The sequence below is a fragment of the Phaethon aethereus genome (genome assembly GCF_964289735.1).
Source record: "Phaethon aethereus genome assembly, chromosome: 15".
Lineage (NCBI taxonomy): Eukaryota > Metazoa > Chordata > Aves > Phaethontiformes > Phaethontidae > Phaethon > Phaethon aethereus.
Window position 1 is genome coordinate 16,574,374 of NC_138591.1, and position 27,829 is coordinate 16,602,202.

Genomic DNA, 27,829 nt, shown 5'->3' on the forward strand with positions numbered 1-27,829 from the left:
GCTTGCACACCCCCATGTTTGTGCCTCCTATATGCTAAGGCAGAGATTCTCAGGCCATTTAGACAGGGCCCATCCTGGTCACCCTTTGCCTTTCGGCTGAGATGACCGAACCCCTTCTTGCTGCACGTGCCTATTGCCTCTGCTGCAGGCACGGAGCTGCCTCCCTGGATGGCTAGTCTTAAAACCCAGTTAGCATTACGGGTTCTGACAGCAAATTTCTCTTTGTTTGTAAGACATTTTGAAGCTGACAAGTGACACTGAGCAATACAAGGCTTGTCCTCATGGGTGAGCAGTCAAGCTATTATGATGGTTCCCCAACTAGGGTATTCCCTGTTTTCTACCCAGCTGCTGGGAAACTGAAGCCAGAGGAAAGGACAAACTGAGAAATACCACTCTCTCCAAGCCAGCCAGATCACAGACCAACTCCCCAGAAGCACATCCACCACTAACCAAAGAGGAGAGCAGATCCTCAGGGAAGATGCTGTGCTAAAGCTCGCTGGGGGAACTGCCACAGGAAACAGGAGCACAGCAGAACAGTTTGCTGATTTCCAAAACCAAAGAAAATGGACACAACCAGAAAAATAAATAAAACTGAGGATATCAGGGGTCTTGAGCTGTTCAGAGGCAGGTCACCGCTAATTCCATGCCATTAAAGAGACTCTGGACATGGGCAGATCTGGTCTCTGTTACCCTTGGGGTAATGCTGGTCCTCTGAGAACTAATGTGTTTTACTCTAAGGAGTGTCTAGGCTCACCACAAAGTAACCGAGCAAAAGATATTCAGAAGGTGAGAGCAGCAGTCCCCTCTAAATTTAAACTAAATTCCCATTTCATCCAAGAGGCTCCTACAGATATCTGCACTAGCACCAGAAGATGCTGGGTACCTTCCTCTGGGCATGGGGCTGCAGAGGTGAAGACACCTCTACAATCACCAACAGCCACACGTTCGCCTTCTCCAGACTTTACTGGTCAACTGCGGTCCCACAGTGGTGACTATACACCTCCCCATGAAACTCAGCATTCAACAGTTCAGGACAAGAAGCAGGCAGGAGTTGGGAGCTACGTGTTCCCAAGATCTTGTCTGGGAAATGGTATAGCTGAGCATATCTCCCAGCACGATTACCTGGGAAAGTCTGCTGAATGCTCCTTTGAGACAGGTTAGGACAGGCAGCACATACTGATAAAGCCACCAGCTTTTAAACAGAGCCCAAACAACTCCAGGAGGAAGCTTCCTGGCTTGCAGTGAGAAAGGCTTCCCTTTGGTCATGGAGACCAGCTAATCCTGAAGGCAGGCCCATGCCACACAGAGCATTGCAGCTCTCCGATGAGCAGAGGTTCCACAACGAGCAATGCCTCTGCTCAGGGAGCACCACCTTCCCTCCCCTCCCGTCCCCTCCCTCCTCTCACCCCAAATTGTATGAACATAAGAACATTCCTAGCAGGAGTTTCACATGAGCAGGAGCACTGATACTATCAGGATCAGCGGCTGTTTCAGCAGAGAAGCAAGAATAACTTGTTTAGCGCTTCTAAGGAGCCATGCTGCAGGCTGGGGACTAGGAGAAAATTTCTGCTTTTGACAAGGGTCCAGAAAGTTTCTCCCATTTTAGGATTCAGCATCAATTTAGGAGAGTGGAAAAAAAAAAAAAAAGTGTTTTGTTTTAAAAAGCATCTTCTTCCCAACCAAGTGCTGGACACAGCAATAGAAAAAGTTTTGAATTTATACACAGTGCAACTTTTGCACATGCTTGTTCCTTGAATGTAGCTGTTAGCACCAAAAGAAGTTGAGAAAAAGGAAAAACTACCAGCCCAGGCAGGGGGAAGCTGCATTCCTATTAGTGCACTAAAAATGCACTCGCTCCACTTAGAGCCCTAAGAATGCAGCCCAGATATTTTTTTTCCACTAGAATTTGAAAAGAATAAATCAAAGTAATTATAGCACTGCCCTTTCAGAATTGCTTTGCAAAGCTGAAATCAGAGCTTCAAAAGGTTTTTACTAGCAGACAGCAAATCCAGAGAAGCAGAGATGCCTACTTTGGGCAGCTGCACTAGCCCAAAGACGTGCTTCATGAGCCACTTCCACATGGAAAAATAGCCTGGGTTGAATTAAAGCAGCTCATAAAGTCTATATTTGTATCTCACTTCCCCCAGCCTTTATTACCTATACATCTGCATGAAATCAGGATCATGCCTTCCAAAAGGTTCCCTGGCTTCTGTGCAGCCCCCACACCCCACACATATAACATTAATTGTCTAAGAGCTCCAGAGCAGAGACAGACAGTTCATTGCTCCTATACTACGGAGAAATTAAAGTATGATTTATTAAATAAAAGGCCAGCAGTGGAACCAAGAGCTGAATCTGAGTGCTTTGACTTTTGATGTAAAGGTTTAGTGCACTGGGGACTGCTGCCACCCTAGCAGGGCAGCACAGTATCATCTGCTACATTTCGTTAGCGAGGTAATGACTGCTGACTACTGATCCTGGTTTCGTGCAGAGGCAGGTAGAGTTCATGAACAAAGGCTTCTCCTCCACCATCTAAACAGAGATCCGTCTCTCAGTGAACCATGGACAGGGTGGATTAAAAAATTCATATTTAAAAAAAAAAATTTCTTTGAAGTTGGCAGTTGTGTTAACTTTCAGAAACTCTACCTACGAATTGTTCAAATTAAATTTAAAAAGCAATTAGGTAGCTCATGTTTGCTGCATAAGCTTTAAAGAACAGACAACAGCACTGGTGACAGTCACTGGCTTAGTGCATGGCACTAAATTTCAGTAAAATATGTTCTTAAGTGAACCACAAACTGTGTTTTCCTCCTCCAGTCAACTGACAGAGTTCTGAGAGGAGAGCTACTAGTTACAGAAGACTGAAAATACACTCTGTCCAGAAACAAGTTAGTCATATTTGGTAACTATAATACTTCCATTAAGCAATTATTATTCAAGGCACAACTTGACAAGACAGTCTCTTAAGAGTCCAACATAGAGCAGTTTAACCAACAAGAATGCTACACTGCTGGTCTCAGGTGATTCAGTTGCGCTTCCATCCCAATACAGCTTGGTTCAAAGACACCGGTTTAAAAAAGAACCCAACTTTTCTTTTTAGAATAACTTTCTTTTTTGCCATTTTGACATAACAAGTTGTAAAACTAGGAGTCTGAAAAAATACATTTTAAACTATATGCATATTCTTTACAGACTTAAGCTCTTTGTAAAATGTAGCACAAAGTTTGATATGAAGCTTACACCGAGTTGTAAATGAAGATGTTTCATTGTTACTGACCAGTGACAAGCAAATTCTCCTTCAAGGTAAACCAACAAGTGAATATGCCAAACAAGATTAAAATCAAGATTTGAAAGAAGATTTGCTGATTTAAGCCATGGCTGAAGTCTGGCAATGCAAATACATCCACCCTGGCCATAGAGGCCTTCAGTTCTCCCCATTAGCCCATAGACGGTTTCCTTCTTAGGTCAAAAAACAAGGAACACTGCAGGGCAGCACAAGGGACACTGGCCACCTCTCCACATTGTACCTGTATTAGGAAAAGAGGACTTCAATCTCCAAGGCTGCCATTCCAACACCTTCACTAGCACTAAATTCACAGGAAGCCTAAGGACCTAAGAGACAGAACATGGAAACTTCATCAGGATTTCTAAGGCATCCTGCTGCATTCAGGTCTGCTCAGAAAAACTGGATCTAAATAGAAGGTGTTTTCAGAGTTTGTCAAGAGATATTTTTCAAGCAGTTAAAAGGAGCTAATTTAATATCTCTCCAAAATGAAGGCAGCCGTAGGCTTCAACAGAAGAAGAGAAGGGGCCTAAATAAAAATTCTGGATTGGGATATCCTCCAGTTTGGAGGAATGCACATCTGGATGGGAGCATTGAGCTTGTCTCATTTCTAAAAATAAACTATTCATTGATCATTAGTGGGATGTTTTTACTTTGCATAAAACACATAAGCCCGTTTGTGGTTTGTCATACACATTTCTCCCTGCTGAAACCTCTGCAGATCCCTTCAATAAAATGTAAGTTCACCCCCAAATCCAGAGCACCACTGCAGAAGCCGTCAGCACTACGTGCACAGGGCCATTGATCAGCCAAAAGCCTCTACTAGAGGAAGCCAAGAGCTTCTGCAGCCTGAATCTTCCTTACCCATAGAACAAAAAGAATTCTTTGTCCCATGGCCATCGGAAGCCTGCCATAACACACCAGCAGCTCACGTGTACTCATTGAAGGGAAGGGTGGTTTGTTTTTTTTAAATTTCATAGACCATCTTGCTGACAAAACATACAGCTGTGAGTTCCTCTCCTTTGCTGCACACAGAAGGGTTTTCCCACACCCAAAAACCAAACCAAAACAGGAACAAGAGAGGATATTGGCTATGTGGGGGAGAGAAGTGAAAGTAATATATATTCTGATAGCTTTGAATATAACAAAACAGAAAAAGAGATTTCCCTCTCCATCATCTATGGCAGTACCACCCCTGGGGGTGATTAACAAGAGATATTTGACAGGCTCATCACCCGAGAGCTCCTGTGCCTCTCCACACACCCACAAGCCCAGGACTTACACTGCCATGCCACCAACAAACTCTTCTGTAGCCTGGCAGTAGATTGTGATGGCAACACGAGCATCTGCATCAAATGTGAACTCCAGGCTGTACAGGACTTTCTGCTTCCCAGTCTCCTCAGTAGGGCTGTCAACATCATCTTTATACCTGAAAGACAATGCCGGAGGATTAGAACATATATTTATGAGATATCATCAAGATGACTCTGGAAATCAGGACAAGAGCACTCCAATCTACGTGTTCTGGGCAGTCAAGGCTCCATGGGCTTCCACCTGGGGCTTCCCAGGGGATTTCCATTCTTTCCCCTGAGGAAGGTTCTTCCAAGATTTGACTGAAGTTATTAAAGTGAATTACGTAACAATGGGCTGAGGGATCTCACCCAGCCAGTGGTGAGCACCCAGCACCTCACTGGTGTCAGGACAAAGAATGAGGCAAGCAAGTGAACTCTTGAATGTCAAACCCTTACGATAAAAAACATTCTCCTTCCTTTTACATCTTCACATTAGGTTCAGTGTTTGGGCTAAAGAAATCCTGCATGGGCCTGAGAAGTCTAAAGCCTAATTCTTTTAACTCTACAAATGAAATGATGCATGGCAGGCAAAAAACAAGGTTTCTGTAACAAAGAACTCCTGAAGCTCAACAAAAGCTACCTCCAGTATCACAAAGAACTTCAGAAACTTCATAGGAACTTCAAATACCTTTAAATGTACAAATCATAAACTAAACCTTTAATGCTGCTAATGACTGAAGCTTGCATACATTCATTGTATGAACAAAAATTAACACATTCAACTGCAGAACAGACCAATACAAAAATGAGTATAGAAGTTATTTCAATTAACATAAAGGCGAGTCATGACTTGGCTATGGGCAAGTGTACAGCTGGATCCCACTGTGTGATCAGCACTGCCCAGTACTACTCCCTTTCCCTACTGCTGGAAAAGGTGGGTAAGAAATCCGGTGAAGAAAGCGGTATGAAGCAAGCTCCAGGGCAGCAAGCTATGGCCACGGACAAGTAGTGAGTTATGGTGTGCCAGGAGTGGCCAGGGAGACCAGCAGATCCTGGAACAAGCAGCCAACACAACAGACCTTGAGAAGATCTCCCCTGCCCTGAAGTGAAAAAGTGACAGACAGAATATATGCGATTCACTGGCAGGGCAGAAGCAGATTCTCACACATAAATTCAAATCCCTCTGTAATCCTACAACTGTAGGTACCACCGTGTAGGAATGGTGACTGCAGCAGGTTGCCTTTGAGAGGTGTACAATGCTACTTGATTCGCCACCCAGCTCCAACCTCACTTGTCAATCAGTATTACCTTAATTGCCACAATGCCTGGTCAAAGCCAAGCAGCTAAACTATTCAGGAATAGCTTGGCACTGCGTCTGACTTCACAGTATCAGTCAGCATCTCCCTTCATTAAACAGCCTCGGTGAATATGCTGGACTGTTGAAAATATTCAGAAATGGGCTAGGCATATCTCCATAATTCAGTCTAAAAATTGTCAAGGGAATCCTTATTTACTGAGTTCACTGAGATGTAATAACTGCTGCCTAATTAAGAGGGTTCCAACATGAATTCTACTTAACACCACACTGACCAAGAATGAAATGTTCAGCTTCAGCAATTTAATACAGAAGGTGCAAAATAAAATTTAAGAGCAGTACAATCACATACCTAACACACATACTTGTACTAATGTAACTCTAGCGAATCACTACAGCATACACTTGCATTCCTGTCTGAAGGACTTGGAAAGCTCCAAAAAAGACTTTTGCCAGAGGTTCACCTGGGTCAGAACAGCAAATCAAGCTAGAATACACCCAACATACTAGTATAAAAAGACAAATCCCAAGAACTGAGAGTCTGAATATCTGCAACAGCCTGGATACAATACAGCAAGATAGTATTTTCACACACTTGCATTCAAAGAATAAAATCATGGCACTTGAAGGCTGTAAACAAGAAACAACTCTAGCCATCAGGGCAGGTTTGCCTAGAAAACACAGGGGTAGCATCGACATTTTGTGCTGGACTGACCCAAGAACCCAGATGGCAACAATCCGCTCACAAGTGTTGTGTGTCCCCAAGAAAGCAGCATCACAAGCTTCTGCAAACTACCTCTTGGTACGCTGTCCTCCATTGATCAGAGGTTGGCAGCAAAGGATCCAGGCTGAGATACACTTGCCACTTCTTCTGGAAGAAATACGTTGGGGGAGAACCAGCACCCTTGCCAGGCAAGCATCAGTGAAGACTACTTCATAGACCTATACTCACTGCGTATATAGGTAGGTATTAAAATAGAGGTGCCTGGCACATGCATGAGTTGCAGATTGACAACACAGATCTAGATACCTCTAACAGCCCCAAGTAACAAGGTGGGAGATCTGGGGATGGGGGCAGATCACACAAAAGCAACATGTCATTAGCAAAACCATTGCCTGTTTTGTCTTCTCAGTGAAGTCATGAAAAACACATGGGTTCCCAGATCATCCTCCTGCTCCCAACTTCACCTCTGCACCTCCCTGCCAGCACTCAGAATATGCTTCCATCCTTTCAAGAAGTTTAAACCTAGACTAGAATAGAGCTGTTGCCCTGGGAAACCACTGAGGAGCCACTACCAACTGCAGGGCCTGGAGAGAAGGTTTCTGGAGTATGCATCTGCTGGGAAGCAGGAGAATCAGAGCCCTATCTGCCTGGAACAGCATCACTCGAGCAGGGGGCAAGGTATACGTGCCTAAATGGTGACAGTGACAGCAAGGCTGTGTATGCATCTTCCTCTTGCGATATGCCTGGTGCTGGAGGTTAAGAAAATTGTCTGCCACATAGCAAGGAGTTCAGGTGAGGAAGTATGCACTACTTTGGTGCATACTTTGAGAAGCAGAGACATCTCCTGTTCCAACTTAAGGTACAGAAATGGTGGGATGTAACTTCAGGGGAGTAACAAGACAGTCTCACACATTTTGCATTCCTTCTTTCTTTGCAACAGACATGGCAGACAAGGAAGTGGCTCAGGAGTGGTTCAGGTGGGCCAAGAGCTCTTCTGTCTCCACCTGCACTTGAATTTACAGTGCACATTTAGTCAAGCCCTACAGACAGTGTTGATGTGAGGTGGCCACAGATGCATGCACAAATTTAGAAACCAGTGACTTTGCTAGGTGTGCCTTTCGGTCATGCACACAAGTTAATCACACAGCCTTCACAATCACGTGTATAGAGCAGAAGAGACTGACCACCTTTGAGAACAAATGGCTGATCCAACGTTATGATGAAAAAGGCAAAGCAGGAAGACCAAGGGAACTGAGGCCACCTGGTCTGACATCACTTCTGGATAAAACAATGGAAATACTGGAACTTTTTGTTTGTCTGTTAAAGAATTAAAAGATAAAGGATATAATTAACAGCAGCCATGACAATTTTCTAGAAATAGGTCCAGTCAAACCCAATTTCATCCTTTGAGGAGGTTAAAAAGTTTGACCAACTTAGAATTGCTTGACTTAGCATTGTGAGATATGCATTACAACAGTGTTAGAGCAGGCATTAAATGAAGTAAGAACTAGCTGACATCTCTATCAGCATTGACTTTCACGAGGGGACATCATCATCAAATGGAGGCTTTCCTGTTTGGGGGTTCTGCAGAGATCTGTACACAGTTTAACGCTATCCAGAGCTGCAGAGCAGGCAGTCTCAGCACCCTCACCACCACCTCCACTGCGGGATGAACACCTCCAAGCGCCGCTGTGCTGGAGAGGGAAAAGAAGGGATTTCCCTTCTCTCTCTCACGACGACTCACTGGTCTCTCCTCAGTCCCTATCATCTACCTCCCCCTCAGGCCCTTATCCAAAGTGCTCGGTGGTCTCACTACTCTCCATGATAACTGCTGCCGCTTCAGACACATTCCCAAACCACTACAGTTGCTGATTCCTTCAGAAGTTTTGTTCCATGATGCTATCCAAAGCCCAAAGCCCACACTGAAGCAAAGATGATGTCTCAGGATGCAACTGAAACACATTGCCTCATGACTTGATCTTCCTCCTGCAACTGGAAGTGCTTTCAAGGCAAGAGTAAACAGCCAGTACCAGCCCACTGCAGCTCTGAAATAAAGCTTCCAATCCAGGGCCAAAAGAGAGATACAAGACAGACATGAGGCAGTCTTTTTCTGTTAGTGGTTAACAGCAAAACTCATGCTACCCTCCTCTGAGGTTCAGAGTCTCATCCTGCTAGAAATCAAGCACTCACACGAGGTGTGAAAGACTCAGAACTTCAACATCAATACCTACAGGTTTATTGCTTCTCTCCAAAGCGGCTGTAAACATTCAGGATTTGGCAAAGCTCAGAATTTTGTCTAGTCAGAGCCCAGCAGGAAGTCCAGAGTGGACATTTCCTCATATTCCTCCATAAAGTCCTACACTCCAAATTATGGATCAATTCACCTTCTTCACAGGTGAAAAAATGAATTTTCAACTAAACACAAAGGAAAACAAAAAGCATTTGAGGGCTTTACCATCAGAACCTACTTTACACCTAGACACTCAGCTCAGTATCAGTTTATTTGGTGGAGGACATGGTAAATTAAATGTAACTAGTTCTGGAAAGAACGTGCAAGCCTCAATCACTGGCTGAGAATAAGCCAAACTGGAGAGTGCACAAAGCATCTTTATGTGTACAGAAAGAGAAAGGAAAAGCCTCTAGTCCAGAATGGCAGAAAAGCTTGAGATAGAACGTGCCCTTGGGGAGTGGCAATTAAAATCTCATTTTGGGTCTACATCAGTACAAAATTAAATAACGTTGCCAGTGTTGTTGTCAGGACTAAGACAGCAGCAGCAGCACAAGAGCCTGTGGGAGCTCATGAGGCAGAGAAAGAACCGATAGTACCAGGAATTAGACGGATGCAAACCGTGCATGGACACTACATTTCAAATAGTCCAGAGCTGCCACTCTGGTTGTGGGGACAAGACGTGCAACCACAGAAAGCAGAATGACAGAACTGTACATACTAAACCCCACTAACGCCTCCATTCACAGCAAAGCCTCTCCCAGTGAAAAAGCCACTTCCCATCTGGCTTCCGAGAGACGTTACACTGTTTACGCAGATGCCTGCGAGGAGAACAAAATACCCTTTCCACAGCAAGTGTGGGAGGAAAGCATGACTTTTTCCTAGAGAAGTACTTCACCCTTTAGCTGAAAAAAACAGTCAGCATTCAGAGCAGTTTACCAATGGTTACTTTTTCAGAAGTTCTTCCCTCTTTTCCTGTTCAGTCAGCTTTGAAACCACAGGTATTGCTCACTTCAAAAAACAAAACAAAAAACCCCAACCTTCAGCTTTCACATAAAAACAAACTGAGGGTTTATGTGTGGTTATGACTCAAATTACTCACGTTACGCCATACTCTCAGAACCACCTTGGCCGCGAGTTGAAGCTGGCCCCCTGCCAGTACTCCAGCCTGCGCCCAAAACGCAGAATTCAGAGCGACTCAAGGATCTTCGAGAAATGCTCTGCCTGGACATCTGCCCAGTTGCTCAGACCAAAACAAAGCACTGTACGCTGGGCCCCTGTTTGAAAGACGGCGGCCGCAGGTCAAAGTGTTAGCCATCGTGTTTCATCCAACTGGCGCCCTTTTACACCTCGGTGCAGAGCAGTGAAAGGTTACGGATCTCCATGATTTTCCAGACCTCCTTCCCCTATGCATGGGACACAAGCCCAAACGAATGCATAACACTAGGACCAAACTTTATCTTGGCAGCAGGAGAAACCTGAGGAAGTTTCACTCCAGAGCAATCAGTCTTCCTGGCCAGTGACTTGCACCGGAATCAGCTACTTTCTGGCTTCTCCTTGCACAAGAATGCAGAAAGGAATCTGTCTGTAGGGTTTATTGACCTGACTAATATCTTCCATTCATGCTAATGATTCCATGGTTTTGTTTACCACTCTAGCCTGTCCTGTAGAGACAGATACATTGGTGGTCCTCTTTGGAAACACAGATCGCTCAAGCCTAGGGATAAGGAGCACATAAACCACCTGAAAGCTCCGATCACAAGGAAACACAGAAACCTCTGGCCATATCTAGCAACAAGGATCTGGAATTCAGCTATTTCTCAAAAACCTTACCAAATACACTTTGGCTCTGGATGACAGATTGCAGGGTTGAATAAAATGAAAGGGTCAGGCAATAACAGTACCTCACAAGTCGGAGAGAGTCTTTGCGGATGTTCACCAAACTTCTCAGTGTCTTCACTGGCTCATGCGGAGCTGGAGTTACATAGGGAAACTGGAACAAAAAGGCAAATAATTCTCCTATTATTATACTATAAAAGGTAGCAGCATGGTACTTGACATACAATTTACCTAAACCAAGAAACATCTGCCTTTAAGGGTACTCAGTACAACAGCCACAAGGAACAGTAATAGAGAATTCTATTGACAGGTAAATCAAGCTTGTTTCAGGGTGAAAATCCTGCTCTGGCCCAGCAATAGCTCATATTGGGAGTACGCATTTTAAGAAAGGGCACTTTCACAAGCTCTTTTGCTGCACTCTGAATTCTCAGTCTGGAAAGCCTTGCTCTCACAAGCTTTTATTTCCACTAAAGAAACCACCTCCAGCTCAAGCAGAAGAAATGCAGCTCTTTCATGTGTGTTACAACATGCAAACAGTGACTTGACTGCTAATCAGCGTGCTGAAGCCCTGATTACTAAGGGAAACTTTTTATTCTGAAACAATGGGACAAATGTTCTGGAAAAGAAGAGACAGGGATAGGGGGCCTCATTCTATTCTACAGTCAAGAGACCTTCTCTCACAGATTGTCCTTTAAATAAAGGATGACAATACTTCAGGCTGTAATTCTCCTTACTGGTCACAGAATCTCCAGTAAGAAATGCAAACAAAACCGCTCACTGTGGCAACAGCAACCTGTACAGCTGCAAACCTGCCTGCAGGATCTCCCATCTGCTTGGCAAAGTCTGAAGTTGAAAATTCCACTCACACAACTGCCAAGCTCGATAGGTGCTTGGACTGGCGACACAGCCATGTTCCAACTCAGAGCAACAGCAGGACACAGAGGTCCAGAGCTATGGGACAGGCTTTCAGCCAGATGGTTACTCTGAACGTATCCAGCAACAGTGAACCAGATGCAGCCTCATCAGAGTTGGAGTCTTTCAAACACACACCTACTAGGTGCCCTGCAGTGGTGTAGACAGGCTGACTGACATGGAGCAGAAGTACCAGGCATCACCAATATACATGTTTCCTTAGAAGCGAGGAGTCCGCTAAACAGGCACCCAAATGCTGCTGCAACTGAACTTCAGGGCAGCTCCGGGACACAGCCCTTCAGTGTTGTTCCCTCGTGCCACAGAAATGCATTGATGGGGCAACAGCCAGAGCCTGAAGGAAAATGTGCTGTTTCCTGACCAACACAAAAACACCACAGAAGATCCATGAATTCACGGGACAGCAGCAACTACTTGCCTTGCACCCCGACTGCTCGGTACGGTGGTTGGTAGCACTGCTCGAGACAGAGCAGTCAAGACCTCAGTCACCTCAAAGCAAGAATTTGGCCCATGTCCAGAAAGCAGTTTTGCTGCTCTGTGTTCAAGTGTTTTTTTCCTTGAAGACTAATCAGAGCTGCCAAAGGGCATTAACTTTACATAGGCAAACTATATACCATGACAGCCTCCCTCTCAAACTTATCTGGCAAACGTCCCACTGTGTTAATAACATTCTCACCCACTCCACTCTGAAGACATGATGAAATTCAGTGCCAGGATGTGTGCAAGGAAACCCAGGCTGAGACATGCAGGCAATTTAACTCTGCAAGATTAGTCCCTACAGCCATAGGCACATGGGATATTTAGCTAACAGCTGCATCTTCTGCTTTTGTTGCTGCGCTGTGCAGCTGCTAGTCACAGAGCAAACGAGAAGCAGTCAGCTTTTAAGCACTGCCCTGCATGGGCCCCGTATGCAGGCATGGCACAGAGTACGTGGTGAGCATCCCCGTGCCAGCGTAGCACTGTTATATCCAGAACAATTTCCAGATAAAGTCCCTCCTTCCCAATTCTGTTGCCCATCTGCACTTTCTGCTTGAACAAGGGCTTCCTGGATTCTCCCTTGTCCTACCCTGCAGAGTCCTGTTAACTAACTGTGGTGCTGAGGAGACCAATGGCACAGCCCAAGGACAACTCAGAAAGCAGAACATGCTTGTGACCAGTCCAATTCAAATGTCAGGTCATCTTGCCTCAGTTTTCTCCTTCTGTAAAACAGGAGTAATACTGAACTGCCTCCGAGCACTACAAGCACGATTTAACTAATAGTCACAACTTTTCTGAAGACAGAACCACAGAATCACTAAGGTTGGAAAGGACCTTCAAATCATCAAGTCCAAGACAAGAACCATGACATCAGTTTTTCATTTTCATGTTTTGAAGCTGCAGAAACAATTAGGAAAATAGCTGGCAAAGCAAGCAGCTCTTTTCCCTTTCCTCTCCAGCACTCGGAAAACATCTCCAAATGGCTCCTACTCTGTTACCTTTTGGTTCTTTTTAAGCAGTTCTGAGATACAAGAGAAATCCAAAACATAACACTTGCATAAAATTCCTATCTGTCCCTTACAACAGTGCTATTCTCTGTCCACAACAAAAGAACAAGCCAATCACTTGAGCAGGTAGCTTTTCAGTGTTTCAGAAGACACCTGTGAGCCGAGAAATACCTCCATGTTCCAACTGGGAAAACTAAAGGAGAGACTTCCTGAGCAGCCCACCTAGGTTACAAAGCAAACAAACAAACAAAAAAAAAAATCACCAAATACCAAAATCTGTCTTAACGCTGCCCTACGCCCAGTCAGGCCACTCATTTACGCAGAAAACAGCATGCGTTGAACACTGGCTGGAATCCATCCAACGTGCCCAGGAGCCCTGTAAAGTTCAGGCTCTGAGAGCGGATCTGCTTCCCAGCCTTCTTCTTTCTGCATCATGTTTTACACTCGCTCAGGCAGGCAATCAGAATTAGTCACAAAATCTGTGTTCTTGAGTCCCTGACCTTCTTCCCCCACTACTTCTGCCTTCTGCCCTAAGTGAAAATAAGCCTAGAAGGTAAATACTGCTTCTTAGAAAAGCTCTGCTTGCATCTGAACAGCTATGGCAGCTGGCAAGCTGGGGCATGGGGTGGGGAAACGCTCTTGCACCTCCCACTGGAATAACACTCGCCAAGTAGCAAGGGTCTTTTAGGTCTGTGCTATCCTCCTCTACAAGCCCTACACAAGATTTTTCCAAAACAGGCAGTAGACAAACGGGTAAAATAGACAGCATATATGAACTTGCCTGAACAGGTCTATTCCCGAGGAAGTTTAGATCCATGTTCTCTCCAAAAAGGTAGCCCTCAGGGTGAGGGGTGTCAAACTTCTCGCCTCCCATAAAGAAGTGACTTGCAAAGTAGTTTCCTAGAAAAAAACAAAACACAAGGGAATTAAAAAAAACAAAACCAAAAACCTCTAAATGAGCTGGTCTGTGCAGTTTTTAATTCACAAGTACAAAAGAGCACAAGACATAGAAAATACTTGCTAGTTCACTCCTTCCCTGTACCACTGATGGCCACGGTACCAACGCATGGGGGGAACCAACTAGAATAAAGCGTTACAGTAGGGATAATTCCACTTTAACTTGTTTTCCAGAGAAGGGACATGAAGCCGTAACAGTTGGCTCTTTCCAGTATTTCTCAATTTTGATGAATTCTTCCTCTGGAGGAAGAGAAGGAGGAGATCTTCGTGGTGTGAAGTCCAGTCCCACAAACACCATCAACCTGCTCAGAAAAGGATGAGGCTTCCTCCCACTGCAAAGCCCTGCACAGCCAGAGGGGCTCCTGTTGGGCAAAGTCTGCCTTCCCTCCCCTCTATCATTCCCATATCCCAGGGTGAGAACCACACAAAACCTCTACTGTGAGTGCTAGAGACTATATGCCTTGATGCTGAATTTAATAAATAACATTGACAGCTCTAAATGCAGAAACATGGATGTCTGGAAGAGATAAACCCTGGGACTGACTAAACTGAACTTCATCTCTGAATGTTTCACCACAGATCTGTTTAATTCATCTTTAAGGTGATACACCACAGGGCAAATTTCAGGAGACGAAGCATGTGCAAGGTCACTGGGATTCTGGAGCACTGGATTAACTGCAAAGTCAACTGAATCGATTCAGATGTATGAGAGCACCACAAACGTAGCTTCCTCCTAGAAAGACTTCAGGAAAACACCCTCAACTATGAACTTCACGCAGTTACAATTTCAGAGAAATAAGTATCAGGAGAGAACTAAAGTAAAAGGCTCCACCCAAGCCATTTCCCTTGAAGTTTCAGAGTGGGGGGGTTTTGATGCGTGTGATGAAAGGACTGGGCCAAATGTACATTCACTTCCCTAGGTGCAATGCATAGAGAGCATAAAATTTGTTTTAAAACGAGTTATTACAGAAGCAGCAACTAATCAACTGAATGGTTATGGAGGAATTATGGCAGGATTTGCAATCCCTCTAGCTAAGAGCAAGCATGATTTACTCTGAAATGGAAGAGCTTTCATGAATGGCTCTGTTTTTTCCATTAAGGTTTTTTTCCTTTATGCTTCAAGAAAGGCTCTTCTTACTCTGCACAGATGGTAGTGCTTTAATGACGATTGTAGCGCTCAGCTATTGCTGAGCTCAGCTTACAAGCATCCAGATGTGTATATTATAGAAACACGTCCTTCTTTCCAGATACAACAATCGGCTTCAGCACAGGTCCAGAATCTACCTACAATCTGTCCTACAGAATCAGCCTAACAAAACGTAGGTGTTCCAAACAACAAGTAACCTTGTCCTACCCCTCCCAGAAGCAACAAATGAAAATGCTAATCTGCATATAATCTCCAAGCATAGCTAGCTTGACACAGCCTCTCCACCTGAGATACACTGTGGTGGTTTACGCTTATATTAACGTTCAGAAAAGCATGATGAACACTGGGGTTTAAGAATAGATTTCACATTTTTTGTGGGTCAAGTAGCATTGACTTTTGGAGCATTTTATCTGTGAAGATAGCACTTGTGCAGGACATCGCAGTACCGCAGCAGCTGATTACCTGGGATCAGAGTCAGACAGCTCCCTCGCATCCCGTGAACAAGACATCCTGGGGCTTGACTCACCTCCATAAACCTGTATTCCACAAATTCAGAGCAGAGCTTTTTCGGGCAAGAAGTTCTGCATCCCACGCGCAGAGGATGCAGAGGTCCCACAGGCAAGGACTGCTTGCCACTCCTGAAACCCCACGCCTGCAGGGAGCCAGCTGTCTAGGGGAGCATCGCCAGAGAGTCTCTCCAGCACCTTGGGATGAAAAGGTCTCTCTCGTGCATCTCTCTGTCATTCCAGTCGTACAACTAGCATGCTGAAGGCACCAGCCACACTGTCTTTGCTCCACTAAGAACTATTTCTGGGATCTCTAACAAATTGTTAGGATTTCTCACAAATACACGCTACCCCCCACAACACAGCAGCACCTAACTGAAAACCACAGCTTCAATTCCACATTCAGACTGAAGGCTCCCTTTATCTTCCTGCTAAGTGACCTCCTGCAACGTGAAGGGTTTTTTTTTTTCCCCAGAGGTGCCTCCTTCACGAGCAAACAAGAAACATAGGCAGTGCCAATCACAAAGAGCAAGAGGAAAATCACTTTAGGGAGCTCAGAGACACTGGCGAGCAGAACACCCCAGGGCTCTGCCAGTGCTGCTACAGATACAAAAGCCATCACGTACACAAGGTCTCAACAGCAAAACTAACAAACAAGGATGGCAGCAAACTGTCTTCACAAATTTATAACACAGTTTTTAGCAGCTAAAAAAAGATATTCTATTGCAAGCTTTCAGAAACCAGTTGCTGCAACACCACATTAAGTTCAGAGCTCTGAAGGTAAGACCAAAGTTACACATTATTCCTCTGAACTACTGTCACAAGCAACTTGGAGTTTGCCCAAGTTGGAGACAAAACACTTTAGGAAAGCGCTTCTGTAAATATCACATCAAGGACTAAAAGGACAAAGAAACTTCAGGAAGGAAAAAATGAGGTATGCTCTTTTCCAATCACCATGATGTCTGCACAACTAGCACAAGACTGATAGGATTTTTAGTGTCTCTAGAGCTCTTGCATATATTTTCTATGCATAAAAACCCTGCTGCAGCTCTAGGTTCTATTTCCAACTCTGTTACAAAGACAGCTTTAAGATTTTAGCCAGACTACCATGCCTCTTGAACCCTCTTCCCACATGTCCCCCCCAGCCTATAAAACAACCTTGACCTACCTTACGCAGGTGTTGCAAGGCCAGCTTTACACAAAGCTCTGTAGCTATGGACACAAAGGGGATGCTAAGCACCACACTCTTTGGCAGGAAAAAAAGAAAAGCAAAAAATCTTTGGATTAACCCTCCACAGAACTGCTACAAAGATAAATCCTCCAGGAAAACTGAGCAACACGCTTACAAGGAAAGAAATACAAATAACTAAGGAGGGGATATGAGAAAAATGCCAGAGCAAAGAAAAACTGCAGCTTTGACTTTACTTCCCCAGAGTAAATCAGCACAAAACATAGGAGACCATTAGGTAGAAGAGAACACGAGCGGGTGACACTGCTAAAGTAGGTGAAGTACAAGCAGTGGTTGTAAGAGAAATTGTTGTGGTGGAAAACTTTACAGTGGCTGGAAAAACACCACTGGGACACCCAGAATGGCCAAGTCTGACTCATTAGTTTGTCCCAGGCAAAACCAAACTGGAAACCAAGGCTTCTCCACGGCATCAAATGACACCAAACTACTTAACATTTACTGCAGTACGGTGGTGGGGTTTTACTATCATAAATGCATCAGCATTAAGCACCAGACTGCTCCAGTTGTAATTACTTCTCCCTAACCCAGCGTCCTAATCCCATGACCATGCAAACTCAACACACAGATGCGATGCATAAGTGAGACGCTGGCAGGGGACACAACACCCTCCAACAGCCGGGAGCACAGTCGACAGCACAATTGTAGCCCCATCAAAACAAGGGCTGTATCGTACAATGTTCATTAACAGAAAGCAATTAGATGACCATTTAGGCTTCTCACCATTATTAGAATTAAGAGTGAAGTGATAGAAATTGAATCCGTTTTAATTATTCAGCCAGACACTCACCAGCACAGCATGCCGAGGGATGGACTGACAGCACAGCCCTAGACACAGCCTGAGCCTGAACGAGCACTGCGGCTGGATGAGGCCATCCTGCCTTCCTCATTGTCCGTTCCTGTTGGGCCACCAAAAGCAATCACATAGCAAACGGGAACATGGCTCTGAGCTGGGTTAAAAATAATTCAGCAACAAACAAGTAGCAAAAGCAACTGCTTTTGACCCATGTCTGGTGCTCCTGAGTAGCTGGGAAGGCAGGAAGGGAATGCTCCAGCCAATGGCAGGTAGTGGTGGCTGTCACCAGCAGGGCTGGGCTGAAATCCCTACAAAACTACAGCAGGAGTAACGGATACAACCGCTCTGCTGTGCTTTGCGAAGACGGTGAGGAACGAAAGCTAGGTGTGAAATACAGGAACATATTTCTGTCTTGACACGGTCACAGTACACGTGGCTCATGAGCCGAGAACAAGGTGACTGACTGGATATAACTCTGGGTACCCTTCTCCTATTTAAAATTGCTCTTTCTTTGATTAAAGCATCATTCCCAAACAACAAAGCAGTTCATCCTTTTTCCTCCCAAAAACGTCCATGGAATTCTCTTTCAAGAGCCTACTCCAGAGGAGAAAAGCCATCTCAAGGGCACATGCTCCCTGCCCTGCTCCACACTGCAGATGAGCTCACTGGAACAAGAGATGAGCTGACGAAGGAGCTGCAGAGAACACTGGTGCATTGCTCACTGGTTGCTAAAGCAATAGGGGCATCATGAGACTGCGTGCAAGAACACGGATCGTTTTACTGCTTCAAGCACAGATGCACAGCGAAGATCTTGACTGTTCCTTGCAATTACCCATTTTTAGCCCGTTTCATGAGGGCGCCAATTCTTCTGTACAAACTGAGCCCTTCTCCAATCCCTTTCCAACTGGTCAGGCATCTGCAATGCCAGCACAGTCTCCATAAAGCAAGCAAGGAAGGTTAAAAGGTACCAGTGAAGAGGGATTAGAGAAGGGAATCGGGTGTCATCTTACTGCATTTCAGTGGCCTCAGCACCCCAGATGCAGGAGGGGAAATGCAGAAGATCCACACTCAGAGCCTTGGAGGAATAAGCAGGGCATTTTCAGAGGATTTTTAACTACAAAACTGCATACCAGTTGCAACAAAGCTGTTAGATGATCTGTGGATGCCTCATTAGGGACTCTGGCTCGCAGGGACCAAGGTGGATTCCACAACAACATGCTCAATCCTCCACAGAGCACGTGACTGACCCAGCAATAACCACATCAAAAGTCAATAAACGAGAACTGAATATTCACCACTGCATTTGCAACCAGCTGTGACTCAACAAGGTGCTGGCACTTGGTACGACTTGGTAAAGTAACCATGTTCCTTTCCACAGGCAGGCTGACATACTGCTTAAATTACAGTCAGAATACCTGTATTTTGCATTTATTTCCTCACACAACACGCCCTTCTTGTCAGGTGGTGTATTTGCTCCAGAACGCCAACCCGCATCCTTCAAACAGACGCTGACCATGGACAGCAAGTGACCAGAGCCGCAGCAGCTTGCCCAGACACTCACAGTAAGTCAAGATCTGCTTAAACCAGTGACTTGGAGGGAAAGAACACAAAAGGTGATGGACAGCCCTCGGTGCCGCGTGAGACTCCAGCAGATGGGTAGCCTCAGGTAACACTCTCTCACCACACCTTCCAGCCTTTCAGGGGTAACCTCTGAGGAGCCAGGAAACTGCCTGTGTGTCAGGCTAACACCCCAGTGCATACATTCAAACATCGAACACAGCCGATGGAAAACTGGCTTCTTCCAGTCAGGCAGACAGTAGCAGTACAGGGCTCACAGCAACAGTGTCAAGTTAGAAATAATTAGCAACCATTTACCCTGAGAACTTTTTGTACTACTTCCAGCTTGCTTCCTAAAATCAAATAAAACCATAGACACTTCCAGTCATCTTCACTGCCAGGTTTTGTACCAGTCATAGCCAATCTTTCCAGACCCAAGACAAACACGCTTTATTGTAGGATCAATATCAGAATCAAGGGACAGTATCCTTCTGAACACGCTCCACCTGAAGGAGGGAGAGGGGGTTGCCATCCTAACAGCCCTTACTGCTCTGGTGTTTTGTAACCTTCCTTGAATCTCCAGCTTAGAAGTGTTCACAACCTCTTCTTCTGCCTAGAATGATCTAGAGCTTGAACAACTCTTCTCCCTTCCCAAAGTCAAGAGGATCCTTGTTAGATAAACCTGAAGAAGGCACAGAGAAAGGTCTAGCCCAAAGCCAGTATGCTTTCAGAAACAGCACAAGCAAGTGCAGCAGAAAATTAATTAACAAGCATCTAATGGTATCCAAAGCCCTTAAAGGCAATACCAATATTTTTCTTTAACCAGCTGCTTGAAAGCATTAGCTGTTCAGTTTTACAAGAGAGGTGCCTCTCGTAGAATGCTCTTTGGCAGCATCTAGGTCAACAGACCCCTTCCATGGTGCATGTGAGCATACAAACCCAACTTCAGGTGTGTGATGGGGTTACCTTGGCAAGCACATTGGCTAAAACCCAACACACCGTTAAATTCTAGCCTGGGTAATTACAACACTACAGAAACAACCAGATGATGATTTGAAAGAAGCAGTTTAATGTTATTGCATATAGTTGTTATAATTAATCCATCCCATATCTAAAATCCTGTCAACAGAAATCAGGTGCAACCTCGAGGCTGTAAGAAAATTTCCAGAGGGGCCAATGGTACAGCTTAGCAGGCAGCTCGCAGCCACCCAGTCTCCCACACTGGGAAAGCCCCCCAGCCACCCAAGGGACACGCAGAGTCCTGCTATGTTCCTAGCAGTGACATCTGCCTTTCCTAACAGCCCAAGAAACTAGTTCCACCCCCCTAAAAAAGCAGGTTAGATTTTTTTAAGAGTGCCAACACAGCTGAAGAATTTTTCTGTGAAGGTTTTCCCCTTCCACCTCTTGCACACCACCATTCTTGCTGAAGGCCAACCTGCAACAAGACAAGGTGTAATGACGGCAGGACTCTATTTGAGACAATCTTGTACCCCCTCCAAACAAACTGGGGGGACCTAGCTCCCTCCATCATACAGCTCTGAGGATGTCACAGGCAGCAAGTCATCGGACGCATGCAGAACTCAAGTCTCTGGACAAAAAGGCTATGCTACACTTGTACACAACAGCGAGGGAACCCAAACTGCTGCTCTGCAAATTCTTTAGCTTGCCTGGAAAAGCCCTAGCAGAACAGAAACTTAGAAAAATCTGTAAGTGAATGGATACTGTAGGAGAAAAGAGCACCTGAATTTCCCTGATGACTTGTTTTGTGAGAAGAATAAATAAAACTCTTTAAACAAGTTAAACCAGGCCAATCTCAAAAGCCAGTCTAAGGGAAGGTGAGTCACGGGCTCATCCCAACTTCACAAAGCGGCACTGCTGACAACTCTCTAAGTTTTAAGAACATCTCCCTTTGGAAAACAAATACCCATGTAGGCCATGCCAGTCCAGTATCTCCTAGGTGAGAACCACTGCCATTTTAAGGAGTTAAAGGTTGTCATGTGGGAGTTTTTCCATCCTATATTCCACCAGATGCGATTTTCCTTCTGTGTCCCCACTGAACTCCGCTGTCGCTTCCTCTTTACCAGCAGGAGATGCCTCACTTGCCGCAGACCGATGACTTGCTGCAGTCACATTTCCAGAGTGGAGAAGCAAAGCTTTGCTCACCTACCATGACCCACCAGGACCAGAGGGACGCAACTGGGCCGGGTGGCCACGGCCACTGACACAGGGATGGACCAGTGGCTTCAGCGTTTGATTCAGGGCACACAGCCATCCTGCACTTCAGCCAAACAGGGCACCGAGACAGCCTTATACCACAGGTTTAGCCTGAGAAAATACATCCATCGGTTCTCTCCACCAGAGAGGCCCCGAAGCCGGGCGGGCAGGGCCACGAGTAGAGCCAGAGCCGGCCCCGGGCCCGCTCGGTGACGAGCACTCCCGCAACCCCTTCCCCTGGAGACCCCGTGGCCCGGCCGCCCCGGGACGGCCCCCCGCTACGCCTGTCGCCCTCGGGGCGGCCTGAGGGGCACCGGGCCCAGCGAAGGCCCGTCCCCCTCCCCCGTCCCCGGCGCTGAGGGGAGCAGCCCCGCGGCCCTCACCGGACTTGGGCGGGTAGCGGTAGGCCGAGTTGGCCTGGATGTCGATGTCCTCCACGCCCGCAATGCGCCGGCTGAGCAGGGAGCCCATGGCGGCCGCGGGCAAGGCGGGCGGACCGGGGGACGCAGAGCAACGCGGCGGTGGCGGCGAGCGGCCCGCACCCACGGCGGCGGCGGCGGCGGCGGCGGCGGCGGCCCGGGGCACGCCGGGAGAGCGAGTCCGCCCGCCCCGCGACTACAACTCCCATCAGGCACCGCGGCGGCGCCTACCAACTGCGGCGCGGCGGGGGGCGGAGGCGCGCGCCCCACGGCCTCCCCCGAAGCGTGGCGTGCGCTGTGCCGGCAGAGGGCGCTGTCAGGCGGGGCCCGCGCCCGAGCTGCGGCACCGGGCGGCGGGCGGGGGCTGCGGCCTGCACGGGGACGTGCACCGAGAGTAGCCGGGGATCCACCCCGGAGGGGGCAGCCCTTAGGCAGCTTGCACAGGGATGCAGAGGGAGGATGCCCAGGGAGACAGCCGGCACAGGGATGCACCTTGCAAAAGGTGGAAAGCAGGGAGAAGGAATTGCGCTGAGGGTGCCCGGCCGGGGCAGCTGAGCCCCAGCAGGCTGTTTGGCTCAGCCCAGGGAGCGATTAACCTGCTGGTAGTTGTTTTGCAGAAGAGCTTCGTGCGGCAGTGCCACAATCATCCCCACCAGCCTCCTTTCCCGCTGGCTGGCGGCGAGCAGGATGTGACGCCGGCGCTGCACCCACCCCAGGCACGGCTGGTCTGGGTGGGCCAGCCGGGGTAGCCGTGCACCTCCCGGGAAGTTTGGCATGGGGATTCGTTATCTGTGCCAGTTCCCAGCGGTGAGACCTGCTCCTGGCTGAGGCTCGCTGCCAGCCGGAGAGGAAGACGATAGGCCTCCCCAGCTGCAGGACTGTGTGACGCTCGGATGGGGAAACCTCTCCTGGGTTCCTCCTCTCGCAGATTATCCATGCAGGAAAGAGAACGGAAGTGTCTGAAGTTTGGACATGAGAGCGGGGATCGACTGAAGGCTGTCTCGCATGGATGATGCAACAGCCAGGAGGATGGCGTGGAGGAAGAGGCACAAAAGAGCTCCCACCCACATCCCAATACTGAGCCCTGTCCCCTCTGGCACCGAGGTCTTGCAAAGGTGCAGGGAAAAGCTGCCCAGAACCAGCTTTTAAAGGAGGCACCTTCCTGCACACATGCTGCAGAGAGGCCCAGGCTGCAAAGGAGCTGGAGACCCAAATTCCCAGCGATAGAATTAGGGATTCCCAGGAGACACGAAGGAGCCAAGGTGGCTCCATGCAAAATCTCTTAAATTGGCCTTGGGAGCAGGGGACCGGCAGGGGAAGAGGGCTGGGGCACAGGGAGACAGGACACTGCAGAGACCCGAGCCTGCCAGCACAGGAGGATTTTGTGATAGTTAGTGAGCGAGCAGTGGGTGGAATCTGCTGGCCATAAACACAAACTAAAACACGCCTAGCAGGAATAAGCAAAAAACCCGAGGGAAAACGTGCTTCCAGCTAGTCATTACCCTTGCAGTTGTTGTGGTCACCCCGAGCACAGCCGCTCTGCGCCGGTGGGGCCATACAACGCATGGGCTGCGGGGGGAACGGGTGCTGCGCATGAGGACAGAGCACGACTAGACCTTGCTCTGCTGTGTCCCGTGGTGCTGGGGAGGACAGAGAAAAGCCAGGGAGCTTGCAATGGCCACATCCTGCCGGCAAATCACAAGAGTCGCGTACCCTGCTCCTGGCACAGAGGAGACTCTGCCGGGCAGTGCCTTGGCAATAAGCGTGCCTGGGCACTGCCCGCTGTGACCACCCGGAGCGACAGTGCCTCTTGCTCAACCAGCCTCTCCAAGCAAGAGTTTCTCATGACAGAAATTGCACGGAGAGTGAGGAATCAAGTCTGCTGACCAGCAAAGCATTACCTGGGCCATATGCGCTGCCCCAGTGCGTGTCCCGGCTGCTCCCTGCCTGCACAGGTAGCTCGGAGGTGCTCCTCAGTGCTGGGAACAAGCACCTGGGCAGTGCCCTGGCAGCAGCAGGCTGATGCCAACAGGTCGGTGCCACCAGTGGTCCTGAACAGAGCAGGGTGAGCCTGTAACCCCCTGTGGCCGCACCCTGCACGCCAGCAGACAGTTTGGGGCTCGGCACAGGAGCAGACCCAGCACCGCAAGGCTCAGCAGCTCTGTCTCCCCGTGCCATGCTGGGAACCGGTGGGAACGGGTGCCATGCTGGGAACGGGCGAAGCGGAGCCGTGTTTGCACTGCACGGCAGGATGAAGAGGAGAATTTGCTCAGGGACAGAAGACGAGAGTCCCTCTCCTGTCCCTCCTGCGTCCTGAGTGCCTAGAGCATCCTGCCCTTCCCCAGCCCAAGGAAGCATCCAGAGGCAACTGCCCCAAAACTGTCCCCTGAGCTTTTTTGGGGACAGAACCAGCCACCTTCCTTCTGCAGCTGCCAGTGCTGTTCACTGGGAGCCCGGTGCCGTATGGGTTAAATGGGGAAGCCAAGAGGAGAGCCAGCATCCCATCAAGCAGCGGGGCCCTGGCACTGTTGAGCACCGGGGCGGGAGGCTTTTGTTCGTGCAAAACCTCCACCAGCGGGAAGGTCCCTCCCGGGCCGCACAGCTCTCTGGAGCTCGGAGGAAGCGGCCGGGCCCCCAGGAGGGTTATTGTCATCTGGGAGGGCAGGGGCCTTTGCTGGAGAATATCTCCCCCAGGGCCCTGCTCGGTGAGACATATGTGACGGACAACGACAATAGCAGCGGCGTGCCAGGGACAGGCTCAGCCCTTCCGCTCCAAACCCCAGGGCCCAGAGCAAGCAGAGCTGAAGGGCAGCACCTCCAGTGGACGGCGGCTCCTTTACCCCCGCCTGGCCCAGGGGACATGGGCGCTGGCACACACAAAGGCAGGATATTGCACCACTTACCTCCTCGTCCCTTGCAGGAGCCACTGCCAGCAGCACGTGGGAAGAGGGGGCGACTTGGGGACAGAGCTGCTGCCAGCAGCAGGGCAGGGAGCTGGGGCTGCCCTGTCAGCCCACACATGGGGACCAGGCAGCACCACAGCCACGTCCCGTGGGCTAGAGGAGCAGCAGCCCCCCAGCCTGCGGCACTGTGGTGGCTGCAAGAAGCGGCGATAGCCCCACAAACACCAGTGGTGCCACCAGGCGTGGGGTTTGCATCATCACCCTTTGCCTCTGGGCTCCTGAGCCTGTACTCCTCCCCAGTGTGGTACTGCCAGCCCTGGGCCCTGCACCATGCTAAGGATGGAAAGGGAGGAAGGCCAAGAAGGCAGGAGTCCCTCCCTCACATCCCCCAAAGGGAAGAAAACACTCCCACAAGGTACAGGGAAGCCTGAAAACCCAGGTGCCATCATTGTGCGGCGTGAACGCAGCCAAGCTGCGGAGAACCAGGGTGGAAATGGGCCAAGGCTCCTGCTCACAGGACCCTGCAGAGTCCCAGGGGTGGTGAGGAGGCCTCAGCTCCTGTGCTGCCTTCCAGCTCAGCTGTCCTTCCTGCTGGGCAAAATCCATCCAGGAAAAGGTAAGCCTGGTGCCATTCTACAGCACAACCTGGAGGAGAGCAGCAGGGTAGAGGAGTGATCCTTTGGCTGAGAGCCTACCTCCGCTGCCGGCTCTCAGGGCTCCCTACTGCTCATTTGCACGCTCACCATCACCACAAGTCCCAGACCCAGCTGGCATCCACTACACCACCCCTTCCTGCAAAATGCGGATGAAAAAAAAAAAAAAAAAGAGTTCTGAAGCTGGACACGTTTCACACACGTTTCTCCAGCTACCGCAACCTGCCCTTCAGGAGTCTCCTTGGACATCTCTGCCAGGAAGGCAGCTACGAGCACGCCCGTGTAAATAAGGAAGTATGTTTGACTGCAAACCTTCCACTCACCGGGGTAGCTCATCCAAAGTCCAGCTGCTCAGGGGTTTATTACCCAGTGAAGCAAGTTGCTTTGTCTCAGTTGTCCCCTCCCTGGTGCTGTCACTTGCTTGCTTTGTCGGGTACTTGTAAAACAACAAGGTTCAGGAGCCCTGGAGGCTACAGGCAGAGTTATTCCTCACCAGAAGGAGTGTCGAGCCCGTGAACTTTGCCTCCCTAAACACTGCTCTGCTCCAAAGGGCTTGCAACCCTCCCTGAAAGCCCTGCTGAGCCAGGGCCAACCCTTCATCCTTCAAAAATCAGACTGCAAGTTTCTAAAAATGTCTGGTTCTCTCCGATTAAAATAATCCTTCAGGAGATTTGTTTTCTCAGCTATATTTACACCTCGCTGGCTACAGATCTGCTCTTGCTGCTTTCCTGTCGGGGTTGTCTTGACTTTATAAAAAAGACCAGTCACCCCTTGACGTGTCCTGCAGCTACCACCATACAGCTGTGCCCTCACTCCGATTTGGGCAGTGACATATGCACGAGGAGGAAGGATCCCCTTGGCCCCAGCATCCTCCAAGGCCTGGAGTATTGTGCATGGTTACTAAAAGAGACATGGAAGACGGTTACCAGGCAGTCAGCTTTGAACAATACTGGGGCAATTTGTGTCTGAGCAGCACAGGTTGCAAACCCCTCAGGTCGAATGCGTGACCTGCCCGAGCTTCAGCCATTAATCCTCAAGGCTCAGAAATACCTGCAGCCATACGTGAAACACCGGCCAGGGTCAAAGGTGTTAGCGAACGAACTGCTTGCGCTGAGGCTAAGCCCCAACCCAAATTGCCGGAAAGAGCCCAGAATCACTCAGAAAAGGTAGAGGAGGCCGGGGGCCTTTGCAAGGCCTGTGGAGCCAGCAGTTCCCTTCGTCTTGCCCAGCTTTTCCCTTGCTTTATTACCCCACGGCCACTCAACCGCGTGTCCATGCCTGCTTATCGTTTCCTGGCACCTAGCAACACCATTGTGTGGCCCCCGGGCGCTGCGGCGTGGCCCGGCAGCGCCTGCCTGCCTGGCTGCTCGCTTTCATCTGCTATGGCAATGCCCCGCTCTCAAAGGATCCTTTCATGCCGCCGGGAGCCCCCCGGCACCTTCCAGAACCTTCCTCCGCTGCCGGCTCTCCTTTTACGCCTTGGCAGGCATGTCAGTGGGGCGCAGGGATGTGCTCCGGCCCGGGGAGTGACGGGAGCAGGCCTGCGGGGGGGCTGGGCATCCCCCCACACCCCATCTTTTATCAGCGCTGCCAGGGAGCACCGGGCCAGGCCCGGGGCCAAGGGGCCGCCGCCCCAACCCCTCACCTCAGGCCCCGGGGCTGTGAGGCGGCGGCACTGGCCTGTGGCAGCTGCGAGCAAAGGGGCCCCCGCAGGCCGGTGCGGGGGACACACACACCCCGCAGGGCCTGCAGGGGACCCCCCGGCCTCCGCCCGGTTAAACATTACCCGCGGGCCGGGCAACACCGCCCGCCGGGGCCAAAGGGCAGCGGCGCCCCCGCCGCGGCCATTACCCGCCGCCCGCCCCCGCCGCGCGCGCCGCCGCCGCTCCCCGCACGTCAACAGGAAACCGCACGCGGCCGACTGTAAACACCACCCGCGCCCCCCCGGCTCGCCCCCGTGACCCGCCCCGCCACAGCCCCGGCCCTCCCCCGCCGCCCTCTGATTGGGAGCAGCGGCGTTGTTGACCATATACGGTCAGGTACTACTAAGCCACGGGCAGCAGTTGGCCAGCCTGGCGCGTCACTCAAGGCGCACCGGCGCCCGGCGGCCTCTCCGCAAACAAAGCGGGGCCTGCCGGGAGTTATAGTCCGGGTGGAGTTAGGGCGGCCCGGCGGCGGAGCGGACGGGAACTACATCTCCCAGCGGCGCCCCGCGCCCCGCCCCTCCCCGCCCCGCCCCTGGCGGCCGTCGGCGGGGCTCGCCGGGCGCCGTGAGTCAGTGCCCAGTAAACATTGGCGTGAGCCGCGCCGGCTCCGCCATGGTGGCGGCGCCGTGAG

The 27,829-nt window shown here is 49.3% G+C and overlaps 1 protein-coding gene across 1 annotated transcript in view; it reads right to left on the bottom strand.

The window, feature by feature from the left end:
- Positions 1 to 21,988, bottom strand: part of MGRN1 (mahogunin ring finger 1) — a gene marked incomplete at both ends in the record, with an annotated part of 55,258 nt that extends 33,270 nt beyond the window's left edge. The window contains 4 exon segments of the mRNA XM_082006707.1: positions 4,566 to 4,712; positions 10,746 to 10,834; positions 13,876 to 13,994; positions 21,901 to 21,988. Of these exon segments, the coding sequence (XP_081862833.1) occupies positions 4,566 to 4,712; positions 10,746 to 10,834; positions 13,876 to 13,994; positions 21,901 to 21,988 (443 nt within the window).
- Between the last annotated feature and the right edge of the window lie 5,841 nt (positions 21,989 to 27,829).